Source organism: Trachypithecus francoisi, unplaced genomic scaffold, assembly GCF_009764315.1.
Source record: "Trachypithecus francoisi isolate TF-2019V2 unplaced genomic scaffold, Tfra_2.0 Lachesis_group16, whole genome shotgun sequence".
Taxonomy (NCBI): Eukaryota; Metazoa; Chordata; class Mammalia; order Primates; family Cercopithecidae; genus Trachypithecus; species Trachypithecus francoisi.
The window spans coordinates 63757292-63772145 of record NW_022681461.1 but is presented as its reverse complement, the minus strand read 5'-3'; the positions used below and the strand labels follow the sequence as shown (position 1 = coordinate 63772145).

General features: G+C 52.5%; 1 protein-coding gene across 1 annotated transcript in view; it reads right to left on the bottom strand.

The window, feature by feature from the left end:
* Positions 1-5765: 5765 nt before the first annotated feature.
* Positions 5766-14854, bottom strand: part of TTLL11 (tubulin tyrosine ligase like 11) — a 294890-nt gene continuing 285801 nt past the window's right edge. The window contains exon 9 of the mRNA XM_033237570.1: positions 5766-12782. Within this exon, the coding sequence (XP_033093461.1) occupies positions 12490-12782 (293 nt within the window). The 3' untranslated portion in view covers positions 5766-12489. The remainder of the gene's footprint in view (positions 12783-14854) is intronic.

Sequence of the window (14854 nt, the reverse complement as noted above, 5' to 3'; positions counted from 1 at the left end):
ACGATCAGTTTGGCATCCCAGAAAGGCCACTCGGGCAGCCTGTGGAGAACGGGCTGCAGGCGGAGAGACAGTTGGCTGCCGGAAAATGGCCCATGTAGAATACATACTTTTCAAAACTATGGCAAAAGGCTAATTCTTTTCATCTGCAAAGATGCTACAAATCAACAAGAAAAGGACCAGTAGAAGAATGGGTGAAGAAAGAGGCTCAACTGCATTCATAATATAAGAAATGAAAATTCAGGCTGGGCGCGGTGGCTCACAGCTGTAATCCCAGCACTTTGGGAGGCTGAGGCGGGTGGATCACGAGGTCAGATCGAGACCATCCTGGCCAACACGGTGAAACCCTGTCTCTACTAAAAGTACAAAAAAAGTTAGCCGGGCAGCCTGGCATGTACCTGTAGTCCCAGGTACTGGGGAGGCTGAGGCAGGAGAATCACCTGAAGTCGGGAGGCGGAGGTTGCAGTGAGCCGAGATCGTGGCACTACACTCCAGCCTGGGTGACAGAGAGAGACTCCATCTGAAAGAAAGAAAGGAAGGAAGGAAGGAAAGAAGGAAGGAAGGAAGGAAGGAGGAAAGAAAGAGGAAGGAAGGAAGGAAGGAAGGAAGGAAGGAAGGAAGGAAGGAAGGAAAATTCAATCTGTGATGAGATGCTGCCATGTTTTTTAATTATCAACAGGTGGAAGTTGGCATTCTCACAATACAGTGTGTTGGGGAGGGCGGGAAGTACAGAGCACTGGCTCCTCTCATACATCTGGTGGGGCCTAAAGGTGGTCCAACTTATTTGGAGGACAATATAGCAGCAATATTGATTGCAGCTTAAAATGCATGTACCCTTTAACCCAGTGATTCCAGTTCTAGGACACATCGTACATGCACATAAATGCATGTATCAGAAGAGTCTTGCAACACTTTTTTTGTAATAACAGAAAACTAGAAACAATGGGGACCATTTAAGTAAACTACAATATTATACATAACTAGAGTGCATCGTATAATGGCATGCCATGACACCAGTATAAAATGGAGACCCCAACCAGGCGCGGTGGCTTACACCTGTAATCCCAGTACTTTGGGAGGCCGGGGCAGGAGGATCACTTGAGCCCAGGAGTTCGAGAACAGCCTGGGCAATATGGTGAGACCCCGTCTCAATATTTAAAAAACAAAAAGAATATGGAAAAAGAGTGAACATTTTCTGGCTGGCCCTGAAGCAGAGAGCTCTTTGCCCCGCACTGAAGGCCCCTCTTTTAATGAGACTTTTGTCCCCTCCCCACCTATCAGGCACCAGGTCGAATGCAGCCTATGAGTGTAGAGAAAGAGCTAATAAGAGTGGCCTTTCTGGACTGAGCTGAAGCCTGGCGCTGCCCTGGCAGCCTCTCTCCTGACCATGGGGTTGGGAGTCCAGGCTTTGGGGTGGCCCCTCTGGATGTCATTTGCTCACAAGTCAGTGGCCACAGGTGGTTGAAGCCAAGGGACTTTCTGACCTGCAGTCATGTGGCCAGCTGCTTCTTTCTCCAGTCTGTGGGGCTCTGTACCTGCTCTGGGCTCAGAGCTTCTATGGTGGCCATGTGACCTGGGCAGGGTGGCCTTCTGCGGCCTCGGGCAAGACGCCTAACTTCTCCAAACCTGTTTCCTCAGCTGTATAAGGGGGGCAATTCCACCTGCCTTGCCATGATGGCTGGGGTGACGCTGGTGCCTGGGACAAAGTTGGTCCTCAGCACATGGTCACCTTTTTCTCCACCAGCCTCCCCTCGCTCACTGCCTGGTCCATTTACCCCAGAGAAGGAGGCTGTCTCAGTGATCTCAATGTTGCTCCCTATGTCCCTTCTGCTGTTACCTTGCTGCCAAGCACAACAGCTCTCAAAGGTTGGATCCTCTTGGGCAACCCTAAGTCCTGCCTGCTGTGTGAACCTCACTGAGTTAGGATGTTTCTTCCAGGACTTTGAGTTCAAAGGCTTTGCAGACAGGTTGCTATTCGAGGTCTCTCCCAGAACCTCCACTTCCACATGTGTCCGGAGCCCATCCCCTCTGCAGAGCCGCCTGCTGCTGTAAGAGGGCCTTCAACACCACCGCACAGCACAGCTGTTTGGAGAGCGGGCTCTGTGAGGCCAGAATCCAAAACCCGCCCGGGCACGGACAACCTGCACCACCTCGCGCACGTCACTGCACGTCAGCTTTGAACCTCAGCTTCCTCTACTGTAAAGCAAGGCGATAACAGGAGTAACCACCCGAGCCTGTTTCTCAGATTAAATGAACTAACGCCATAATGTGCCCTGCATGGGTCTCGGCCTTGTGTGTGTGAGACCCTAGCCATGAATTGAGAATGTGCTTTACATGTCCCCACCCCCACTATGTTAATTGTGACACAACTTTCAGCAGCTACAGGAGAAGCCCGATGTCACAGGGTTCACTGCCTGTGAATCCTTAGCTTTGCGCAAGGCCTGCCCTCCTCAGCAGGGAGCCAGGGGAGCCTGGCTCATCAACGCAGGGTAACTGGAGAGGGCTTAGCTAGAGCCCCCTCTCTAGGCCAGATGGCCCCTGGAGCGTGGTCTCAGTGCTCTGCTCCGGCCTGGGAAGGGTCGGCACTCTTTCCGGGACCTCCAGCCCCTACCTCCTCAGGGGAAAATGTCAGCCGGCTTTGGACTCAGTTTTCCAGGTGATGGGGAAACTGCCCGTGGAGCTTGGAGCTGAGCGGTACCCAGGCCACAGAGCCTAGGATTGGCTTTCTTGGTGGGGAGGCACAAGATTCCCCTAGCTCCCCTGTGGCTCTGGAGTCAGGAGATCCACGTGACCTCCATCTGCTCCAACTCAACCGAAAGAAGGCGATGGGGGCGGGGGCGCTGTGTGCGGCCCGGAGAGAACCATGGTCATTTCCTTGGCGCAGCCATTTTTTGTGAAGATTGAAGGGGAGGAAAACGTTATTCTGTTGAAACAAATAGGAATTGTGGCAAAAACAACACTATGCGTTCACCAAATCCCATTTTATTTTTGTCTGCTTGGGTGCCCAGGAAGGGCGCATGTCCCACTGTCCCAGCACTTCCATCCGGGCCGCGGGACTGCGTTCTGGCCAAGGGCTTGTGGGAGGAGGTGGAGTCAGCCCCTGCCTGAACAGCATCCCCTGAGGACCCCTCCTGCCCCCTCATCTTGCCAGAAGCAACTGGGAGGCGTGGTTGAGGAGAAAGAGACCAGCGCCTCTCTGTGGAGAGCCATCCTGAGAGCCAGCAGACCCACATGAACCTTTGATTTCGCACGAAGTAAACCTCCGCTGTGTTAAGCCACGGAGCTCCGTGGGTTTGTTATCTTTTCAGGGTAGTCTAACCTAGCCTGGCTAATATGCGGATGTCATATAGAGCAGAATGCAATATTTACAGGACTTTTAAAGCTAAAACAAGTGGCTTCAAAGAAATGGCGGCTTGTAGCTGGCCTCTCTGGGACATGCCCTCAGGTTTCTGACCTGTCAATGTCTGGAGTCAGTCTCCTCCCAGCACAGCTGGCGACGGATCCAGTGACCCACTGATGCCACCCCTCCTCCTCTGCCGCTGGCTCTGAAAATAGCTCAAAGCAGGTTTATTTAAGTGGTGGGTGAGGAGCTATGACGGGAAATTCTTCAGTGGATCCTGTCATCCACCCTGGGCATCTGATGATTAGCGCCCAGTGACAGGTGAGCCCAGGGCCGGCCGCAGAGGCTTCCACCAACCGTTCTACCAGGGGCGAGAGAGGCCAGGCGATGGACTAGATGTCTGTGTCCCTCCTAAATTCATGTGATGAAATCCTAGCTCCGTTTAGGGAAGTGGGGCCTTGGGAAGTGACTAGGTCATGAGGGTGGAGCCCTTGTGAACAGGAATAGTGCCCTGGGAAGAGACCCTAGAGATCTCTGTCACTCTCTTCCTACCATGTAAGGATACAACCGGTCTGCAAACCTGGAAGAGAACCCTCGCCAGGACCCAACCATGCAGGAACTGTGATCTTGGACTCACAGGCTCCAGAACTGGGATAAATAAAATTTCTGTTGTTTATCCGCCGCCCAGTCTACGGTACTTCGTTATAGCAGCACAAATGGATTAAGACACCAAGCCAATCTCCGGCGGAGGAGGGGGTCCCAGCTCCTCCCTGGGCCCAGTGTGAGCCAGCCCAGCACCTGAGCACCGGTGCCAGCATGACACACACATCCTCCAGGGCAGGGCCTGGGGTCCCAGCTGGGCTCAGGTGACCTTGGATGAGTTACTTCTCCTGGGCCCCCAGCTTAGTGAAAACCTGGAATTTACCCCACAAGTAAAAAATTAGAAGGAATGATGGCATTTTAAGCTTTTTTTCTTACATGCAACCCCAATATATTATAAAACAGCTAGCTGAGCTGCCCTAAGATTCCGTGGGATCTAGCTTGAAAACCCCTGGGCCAGAGGCTCTCTGGGTTCCCTTCTGTAGGTATTTGGCGAGGTGATGGGCTGAGGGTGGTGCTGGCTTCCGCCCCATCCCTCTGATCACACAGGACAAAACCAGTTCCTTCATTGAAGAGGCCTTAACTCATGTCCTAACTTGCTGGGTATTGGGGGCAAGACCCCTCCCCTCTCTGGGCTTCCCTTGCCTCATGCGTAATATTGAAAGGCAGGCATCAGCAGCTGCGGATACACCCTTATTGTAAAGCCCATCAAGTCAGAATGGGAAAGCTGCAGTTGTCTGGGTTAAAGACAGAGGTGGGGCCTGAGCCCTGAGGGGATCCTGTGGGGCAGGCAGCAGTGTGAAAGGGTTCCTTATGGCCTCCACAGTCCTCCAAAGACATGCCTGGCCCAAGCCAGCCCTAAGCTCTCACACTGCCCTAGCTGCCTCCCCTCCAGGCTGCAGGGCCATGGGCAGGCAAACCCGGGTTTCTCCAGCAGAGAGTGGCATGACAGCTCTGCCACACTGCAGAGCCATGACCTGTGACACAGGAGCCTAGGACCGAGGTGTTGGTACATCTGAGGAATGAGCAGAATCTGAATGGGTCATTAAAAGGTGAACTGGGATCCAGAGGACTACAGGGGTTACCCGTGGGAACAGGGCCTACCTAAGTGGCCTTCCTGGGCGTGGTGGGGGGGAGCATGTGACATGAACATTTCTCTGATGCCAATGGGTGAGGGGATTTCCAGGGAGCTGGGGTCTCACTTTGTTTTTAACTCAAGGCCATCTGCTTTCCACTTGCCAAATATTCTGAAATATTCAAAGCAGATATATGCTGCACCCCAAGGGTAGAAGGGGAGGAGGGGTGATAGGAGGAGGCGGGGTCTCCATTCCAGGGACAGAGCTGCCAGCTGGACCAGCAGCCCCAGGAATCACCTCTTTGGTGCAGGGTGAATGGTTTAGTTCTCTAGGGAGGCACCTGCCTTTAGCTTTTCCCGTGAGGGTGAAACATGCAATGCTCACTGGTCTAGCCCGAGTTGAACACTGTGGCTCCCCTTGCACACGGGAAGCTGCAAGGGGCTATCCTCTCTCCCAGGGCAGCCAGAGTCTCTGACCAAACTCTAGGGACAGATCCCTCCCTCCCTATGGGAGACTGTCCCTAGCAGATCAAGGGTTGAAAGATTTTCCAAACCCCTCCCTCTGCCTCCCCCAGGATCTCAGTTTCCTTGAGGCAATATTTAGCTTCCTAGGCAAATATTAAGCATTAAGGGAGAAAAAAATTTAAAAGGTGTCCTTTTCTCACAACTGACCCCAAGTGAACAAGCATTGTCTACCCCGGTGGATTTGCTGTCAAAAATTATCGTGCAGAACAAACTGTCAATACTTCGCAGTCGTTTATACAATGAGCCTGTGTTTAGCAACACTCAGCTTCGTTTTATTATTGCGTTTTACGAAGTTGCCAAGACAACTGAGGCCATGTAACAGAACCTTGACTTTATGCGCCATGAAAATTTAATAAAGAATTTTTAAAGGCTTTTAAGAGGCAGGAGCTGCAGTCTCTTAAAGGCAGAGCTCAGCACAGAGCCGGCAGGGCTGGAGTATATGAGGTCTTTCACCAGACCTCCAGGAGCCTCCGCTGTCAGGGGCGTGGAGGTGGTCAGACGTATTTCCTGGCATCCGTCTTATTTCCACACATCGAGACCCTTCCTTTTCTCAACAGACACGTATTAAGACACTTTCCAGGTGCCAAGTCCCACACCCGGCTCTTTACATACATTATGACGTGATCCCCACTATCTAGGCAAGGAGCAGGGATCAGAGAGGTAAAGTCACTGGCCCATGGTCATTTAGGGAGCGTGCGACAGACAGAACAAAGTTCATATGAAGGTCTGACTGCAAAGCCCTCGCTTTCCAGAACAGTTCACGGCCTCCTCTGGGATTGTTGGCCCTCACTTTCCCCATTCTGATGCAAGAGATTCTGAAGGGAAAATATCCCTGTGGTCTGCCAGAGGCCTCGGGGAGAAGACAGTGTTCTGGGGCCCAAGACGGGGTCCTGGTTGGAATCTTAGCAGACACCTTCATGTTGGAGGCAATGTTTCCTGTGAGCCTCTTGGTAAGCCCAAGACACTACTGCAGGGCTGCAAAGAGCCCTTTCCACTCCGCTCTCTAAATAACACTCGGAAGCCAATCACCAGAAATGAGAAAAACATTGTAATTTTGCCATTTTCTACCAAAGCTTATAGGTACTCAGTGTGTGGTGTGTGTGTGTGTGTGTGTGTGTGTGTGTGTGTGTAAGCATTATGCTATGTGGTTTTCCCAGTTATATAAAAATCAACACATTGGGCTACTAGAGATAAAGGTAATTGAAGATGTGGCCTATTCTGCTGAGCTCCTTCATCTCCGGGAACAGAAAAAAATTTAGACTTATTTTGTGAGGGAGAAATTCATATGCCATATGGGAAAATTTCTCTCACATTCATCAAACCAAATGGGAGACTGGCAAAAATATCCATCAAGGCGAGGTGGATTTCAGGTTAATACACACGGTGGTGAATGATCCCTCCGTGTGAGGAGGACGGTGCTCTCGGCCACGGGGAATGCCAGCTCCCTACCGGGAGAGCCATCATTTCTGAGCTTTCAGGGAAGATACTCCTGTGCTGGCCATTGCAAGCCCAATTCTCAATTATAGGGCCAAGGAGTAGAGGACATTAGTCAAGAAATGGGAAAAAATTAAGCTATTCTGGAGGGACACTCTGCCAATCACAAGGCACATTCCGGGTGTCAGAGGAGCAGCAGGAATCATTTCTCAGCCTACGAATGTCTTTAAACATGTGGGAATGAAGGGGAGGTGGGATGGGGAGGGCAGGAGGAGCTGACCGGTGTGGTTTTGTCTGTCTTGATGGATAACATTATTCAAGAAAGAGTTTTACCTTCATCCCTTCACTTTGTAGGAAGCCAGTAGCCAGGCTGAAGATAACGCTACGTTTGGGCAGCGCCTTGGTTTTACAAAACACTTTCACACTGATGATATTTTCTGTGATCTCGTCTTATGCACCCAGAGATCAAGTGAGACAGGACTGGCCACTCTCATTAAGTGGCTAGGAGACCTGGAGCCCTTGGGGTGTACCCACAGAACCTTCCTGGGGTGCTCGGCAGGAAGAGAACAGATCAGAGAGCCTTAAGCTAAGTCCCCAGAACTGAGTGGAGCAAACACCCAGCCTCTGTGGGACGTGGGTTTCCACACCGGCAAAATTGGATGTTTTGGGGAGTGTTGAGGCACCGTGCAGAACCGAGGAAGTACCGAGGAAGGAGTGTGGGATCTGGAGCCAGCTGGGGGCCTCAGGCGGATCCTGGCTCTGCACTTCACCAGCACGAGACTTCGAGACCTCGAGACCTCGGTCAGTCACTAAGCCTCCTGGAAGCCAGTTCCCCGCCCCTGGGAAAACAGAGTGCCCAGTGATCCTCATTCTTCGTGGGATTGAATGGATCTAGAAGTGCTTTGTAAACTGGGAAGGATTGAGCATGTGCTGATAAAAACACGTAGGAAAGGGCCTGGGGTCTAGAAAGGCATGGAACACCATTTCAACTGTCTGTGCCCCTATCCTCCCACTCCATCCGCCTGACTACCTACATGCAAGTCAGGAAGACCTGCTGGTAGCTCAACAACCCCACACCAACTCAGGGCAATGCAGAGTTGAAAGGAGGCTGGCTAGCTGGCTGGAGGGGTGTTAGTGAGGACCGTCCAGCCTGGCGTCCTGTCTCTGAGATTGAATGAGAGGGGGTGCCCATGGGTACGCAGCCCAGGCCTGGCCACAAAGGCCGTGGAGAGACACCTAGAGTCAGATGGACACAGGGCAGCTGCCGTGTCCCAGGGAGCCAACAAGGCAGCCGGGGATGTAGAGATGTTCAGCAGATCAGCTTGGCAAGGTTTACAAGTCTGTGCTTCTTAAAGGCACCCGCAGGCGAAGCGGAGAACAAGCGTGATAACACTGTCTCCTCTCCCGGGGTCTGCTAAACGTTCCTATTCACAGCAAGCACCTGCTGGCCCCTGCTCTGTGCCAACATGGACCCAGCACATGCCTGACCCTGCAGGAACTCACAGCTGGGTGGGAACCAATGCTGTGGTCCCACAGTGCACGCGCCAATACAGGAACTTTCCAGTTCTTGGAAGTAAAAGGAAGAAGCCACTCACTCTGTTTGGGGGATTGCAGCGGGGACACTGGAACTGAACTGAAACTCTGTTTGCCACTGGGCAGAGGAAAGCCATCTCAAGCAGAGGGGCCAGCAAGACAAGGGTGGTGGGAAATAGCACATCCTCCTCCTGTCTCATGACAACAGATACAGTCCTGGGAGCAGGGGTCGGACAGGGGCTCAGGGAGGCTGCAGCGGTGCGGGTGACAGGTGTGGGCCTTAGGATGGAAAGAAAGGAAGGGTGCCAATGAGGGCTGCTTTCAATAGGTGACTGGACATCAGCTCTGTGGCTCTCCAAGTTCCTTCCAGATTGATGGGGATGGAGGGTAGGGTGGAGGGGTAAGAGGCATGGAGGCAGTGGAAGCCCAGGCGAGAGACCATGTCTGAGTTCAGGGGAGTGGACAGAAGCCGGGAGGAGAAGTAAGAGGAATCCAAGTGGTTCGTTTCAGGGATGGATGCTCCTCTCTCCTGGAGGCCCTGCCTCTGCCCATGGGGAGGGGTCTGTTGGGACCAGCACTTGCTAACAGCTGCACTGAATCCAGCGGGTCTTTATAAGCACCTATTGCAGACTCCATTTTGGCCAGGCCGTGAGGACAAAGCTCCTGCCCCTAACAACAGAAACGCTGAGCCTGTGCCCCTAGGAGGTTGGAAGGAAGGGAGCAGGTAGGGTCAGCATGGCAGGAGCAAGGAGGCTGCCCAGGGGCACACCCAAAGAAATGGTGGGTGAGCCCCGTTCTGTGGGTCTGCCCTGTTCACTTCATGCTTCCCTCCCCAGATTGGTCCCACTAACTTGTCATACTTGGATGTGAACCCCCAAACTGAGCACAGGCTGAACCTGATCTTCTTACCCGTTCATTCCAAGCCCCCAAAGTGGCCAGCTCTTACAGGAACTCAGCCAGTGGACTAGGGAGAGGATCTGTGTGGCTGGACTGTGTGCATTGAGGGTGGGGAGAGACAGAATCGGTAGGAGGGGGATGGGGCAGGAGAGGGGTAGGGAGAAGACACTGGAGATGGATCCTGAGGGCCCTTCCAGGGACGGAACTTATCCTGCAGCAAAGCACAGGGGTGCCCAGCTATGTGCCTCTGGGCCGGCCGGACTGCCGGCTCTGCTTCCTGTCCTCTCGGAGGAAGAAACCATCTGCTTTTGCTATTGCTTCAATTACATCCAATAAAACGAGTGGCCGATTACCAAAGGGGTAAACACAGTGGGGCTTCTTATTAGGAACGGAGGAGGCAGGGTGAGTCAGCTATCACTCATTCTGATAATGGAGCAGCCTCTGGTTGAACTGAAAAGGGGCAATCTGTCACAACTGGCCTCTCATAAAACCACAGCCTCGTTTCCCTAACAATCACCAGGGAGGCTCCGTGCCCTGCGGGTGGGTGGGGCTATCAGGGCCTTGTCTGCAGAGGAAGGGGCTGTTCCCGGGGATAAAGGGGCCATGGTGGGCAGAGCAGCCCGCCTCCAGATGATGGCAGGGGTGGGAGAAGCCCTCATCAGGAGAGCTGATGTTTTCATATCACCCCAGACAAGGTGGCTGGAATTCAACCTCTTGATTTTATTTTTCAAAATATTCAACGTGCTTGGTTGGTTTTAGACCTGAACATTGCACTCCAATTTGGCAAGCGAGTACTTTCTGAAGACCAATTTCAAGAAATGGTGTCACACGAGAGCTTTGTTAAGACTTTTGGTGGCTCCCAGCTGATGACAAGTGTGCCCAGACGTGGTTACTCTGGTCTTTCTCTGGGAAATCCATTTGTTCTGCCAAAAGGGACTGGGAGAGCTGCATGGGGGCTTCAAACATTGTTTCTCACACTGGACCATTTAGGAGCCCTGATTACCTTGTCCCATGCCACCAGACGGTGACGGACCCCAGGCAGCCCCGAGCGGAGTACAGCTGCGGGGTCTCTACTTGGAGCTGAGTTCATGCTCACCCAGGGACAAGCAGCCGAAGACAGACACACCTGGACCAAGTCCTGACTGCGTGGCCTCCTGGGCCTTCCTTTCCTCCTCTGAAAGGGGAGCAGCGTTACGGACCTGCCCTAGTACCTGGGGAACTAAGCCAACGACACCTCCACAGCACCTCACGTAGAGGACACTCGACACACTTCAGGAGGCACATCCTGCCTGTGCTACCTTCCCACTTGTCCTGCCTTCTGCTAGGGAAAATAAAGTCATTGCACAAGTCTCCTGTCACTGAACACCCCCGACTGGGCTCTGCAGGGCTCAGTTCCACGGCCCCTCTCGGCTGGGGAAGGGCAGCGGCCTTTGGGCTCTGCTAGCAGCAGAGAAGGGGCGCTGCACGGAAGCCACACCGCGGGGGAAACAGGTTTTCCTCCTTGAGAGGATGAGCTCCTGGCAAGAAGGAGCGCCAGGCAAGGATGAACAGAGCAGCCCCTGCTCTGAAATCGCTTGCCAACAATTGGAGACATCTTGGATTAACAACCTTGTCTTTGGGTTTAAAAATATTCTGGGGAAGGCGGATTCAAGTAACTTGTTTCCACAGATGCTTTTGAGTACCTGTTATGAACCAGGTCAACTGCTCTTATCAGTTTGGACAGGATGTTGGAAGGAAGGAGGAGAAAGTCTCAGGAGTTTGTTTGGGATGCACCTCTGCCTCCCAGGACCCTCTCCCTTGCCATGCACTACCAGCATTTTCTGAGTCCTACTGTGCACCACACCAGGCACAGTACTAGTGCCTCAAAGACTTTTCTCCACCTCACTTGGAGCATGATGACTGGCTCTTCCCAGGGCCTCTCAGCATCCTTTAAAGGGATCCCCCAGGAAAGGGCCACATTAACCTCAAATCCAACCACACTCTGGAGAGCGTGGCTTTGCCAAGTCCTGTCTGCCTGTCTTCAACGGGCCCTGGATCTTGACATGCCCAAGGCTGTTTCCAAAATGCCACGTTCCGCTGCCTCTGAGGCGTTTCCTCTGAGAGGGGGGCTACCTGGGGATACAGATGGAGACAAGGAAAGGGTCCCATGCAAGAGAAAGCACGAGCTCCCCTGTCCCTGGCACCAGGTCTGACATACTAGTGTATGTCCTCTTGCTCTGGTTCTTATCCATGTCTGATTTTCTTCCCTCACCCAGGGCTCCCAGCACAGTGCTGGGCATGCAGGGACCCCTGGCAGTGCTTGTTGTGGACACACTGGCCACGTGACCAGCACCCCACCTATGCAGGGGTCCACTCAGACCATCTGGTCAGTGAGGCTAAAGATGGGATTCCTGCTTTGGGGTCACAGTCAAACAAAATCAAACAAAATGACCTCCAAGGCTCCTGCCAGCTCTGAGGCTCCAGGAGTCTTAGTTACTTCTTAATTAATTATTTCTTAATTAATAACAAACCAAACATTGCAGCAACAGGCAAAGCTAACGAACTAAATGAGGTTAATCTGTTCACTACACCCATGTAGCACATGCCTGGGATGGGAGATTTGCAGACGCCTACTTGATATTTCCACTTCCTTCTCTCAGAACGGGAGGCAGGAAATAAACACGATGTTCTCAGGCTTTTCCCGGTGGCCACGCGGAGGCCCCGGCAGCAGATCCCAACACTCGGCTTCCTCTCCACAGCTCCGGGCCTTGGGACCGACTGTGTCCTGTGCCCCAAACACAACAGATTTGCCCCAGTTGGTGCTTCCTGTGAGCCCAGAATAGAAGGTGCCATCTGTCACGTTTTAGATGTCACATGTCCACTGATGACTCGAAAACAGGGTGTATCACCAGGAGGTGCGAGGAGGAAGGCAGATGAGAACCAGCCAGCCTGGTGAAGCACAGCTCAGACACACACAGAGACAGTTCGTGGGGACCTCAGCCGGGCCCCTCGGCAGCCTGCCTGCCATTCCTCTGCAGGCAGAATGCCTGGGGCTCTCCAGCCCTGAAAGCCGCTCTGGTCTTCCATCTTCGGGAGGACAGAGTGGCCCTCAGGACAGGGTATGTCGGGGAAGGGAGAGCTTATTGGCGCAGCTGGTGCGGGGTGGGGGGTTGTCCCCTGCTGGCTGGGCCGATGGGGAGGGCTCCTGGGGAGTGCCACGGTGCGGGGGCCGGCCCCCCGACGGGACGCCCCGGCCACACACCAGGCGCTTTTCATCCAGCAGGGACAGGTGGTACTCGCAAAGGTCGATCAGCGAGGCCACCTGCTCGTGAAGTGGCAGCATCTTGAACTTCCTCTGAGCCAGGACAAAGAAAGCTTCTACGAAGGCCTGCAGACACATCCCTGTGAACAAAGAGACTGGATGAGGGGGTGCACACAGCTGCCCTGTGCTGCCCTGGGAAGGCCCATCTCCAGCCACAAGGGTGTCAGCAAGAGCTAGCCCTGCTCCCCACCACCGTCTCCGTTCCAGAAACTCCTAACAGGGCTAACTCACAGAGTGCCCACCAGGCCCGCCATGCCCACCAGGCACTAGCTGGGCATTTTACGGCTATGTGCAGACCCAATCCCTCACACAGCCCTGTGAAGTAAGTTCGATTAACCCTATTTTACAGATGAGGAAGTTGAGTCTCAGAGACATGGAGAGACCTGGGGAAAGTTATATAAGATTTAAACCTAGCTCAAAGTCTTGTAAAATGTCCACAATGAAATGCCCCCATTAAAACCCAGCTCCTGGCCGGGCACAGTGGCTCACGCCTATAATCCCAGCACTTTGGGAGGCCAAGGTGCGTGGATCACTTGAGGTCAGGAGTTCGAGACCAGCCTGGTCAACATGGAGAAACCCCATCTCTACTAAAAGTACAAAATTTAACCGGGCATGGTGGCACATGCCTATAATCCCAGCTACTCAGGAGGCTAAGGCAGGAGAATCATTTGAACCTGGGAGGCAGCGGTTGCAGCGAGCTGAGATCGTGCCACTGTACTCCAGCCTGGGTGACAGACCGAGACTCCATCTCAGAAAACAAAAATAAAAAAACCCCCAGCTTCTTAACTTTTATAATCAGGGAACAAGGTTATGAAGATATGAAGATAAACCTGGTTTGACAGCAAAATTCTATCTGATAATAGAGATGCTGGTTACATGGGTGTGTGCATGGGTGTGTGCATTTGTCAAAATGCACTCAAATTGTGCCTTAAGGCTCATGCATTTTGCTGTCTGCAAATTTTACCCCCAAAAGTGAAATAAACCCAACTGTCATTTCTCTGGCCCAAATTGTATTCTGGAAAGAATAAATAGTCATCCCTACAACACCCCTGGAATGTTCTACCCTGGCTTTGTCTTATAAGCATCTACTTACCTTTGAGACCTGAGCTCAAAATCACTCATTCAGTAAAACCTTCCCTGATCTCCAGTTTAGACCTGGCCCCTGGTACAGGATTCCTGCACTTCTCTTTGCAGCACCGGCTGTGGCTTGCTCTGTGTCTGTCTGTTTGTGTGGTCTCCATCCTCCTCTCTGGACTGTGAGCTTCCTGTGCTGCCCAGAGGTGCTCAATATAGATGAATGAGTGAGTGGATGAATGGGTGCATTGACACTAGGTGCTTTACCGACACTGCCACTAATTCTCACAATACCTTTATGAGGTCAATATTACTGTGCCCCATCTTACAAATCAAGAAACTGATGGCCGGGTGTGGTGGCTCATGCCTGTAATCCTAGCACTTTGGGAGGCTGAGGTGGGCAGATCATGAGGTCAGGAGATCGAGATCATCCTGGCCAATATGGTGAAACCTCATCTCTACTAAAAATACCAAAACTAGCTGGGTGCAGTGGTGCGTGCCTGTAATCCCAGCTACTCAGGAGGCTGAGGCAGGGGAAACGCTTGAACCAGGAAGTTGGAGGTTGCACTGAGCCAAGATCACGCCACTGCACTCCAGCCTGGTGACAGAGCGAGACTCCGTCTTAAAAAAAAAGCAAAAAACAAACAAACAAACAAACAAAAAAACAAATAAAAAAAAACTGATAGAGAAGTTAAGTAACTTCTCTAAGGTCACACAGCCAGGGAAGAGTGGCCTGGAAATTCAAACTGACTCCCAAGTATTTTAACTAAGTTGTTAAAAACTCAGTTAAAAGTTTCAACTGCCTGAAAGGGTCTGAGTCTTCCCAATGTCCAAGTAAAACTGGGACCCTGGGATCTAAACCTATAGGAGTCCCTGAGCTCCCTGGGAAAGGTGACAGTAAGGCTGAACTGAACACCACGTGGCATTTTAGATTAGGCTGGTGTTGACTCTGAAATCCACGCCTTCCTGGTGACTGTGCATTATTTACCTGCTTCTGGCACTGGGGACAGAAGGCTGGCCGAGGGTTTGTAGATCCTGGGTCACATACAGACCCTGGGATCCCAGAGCTATTTTTGCC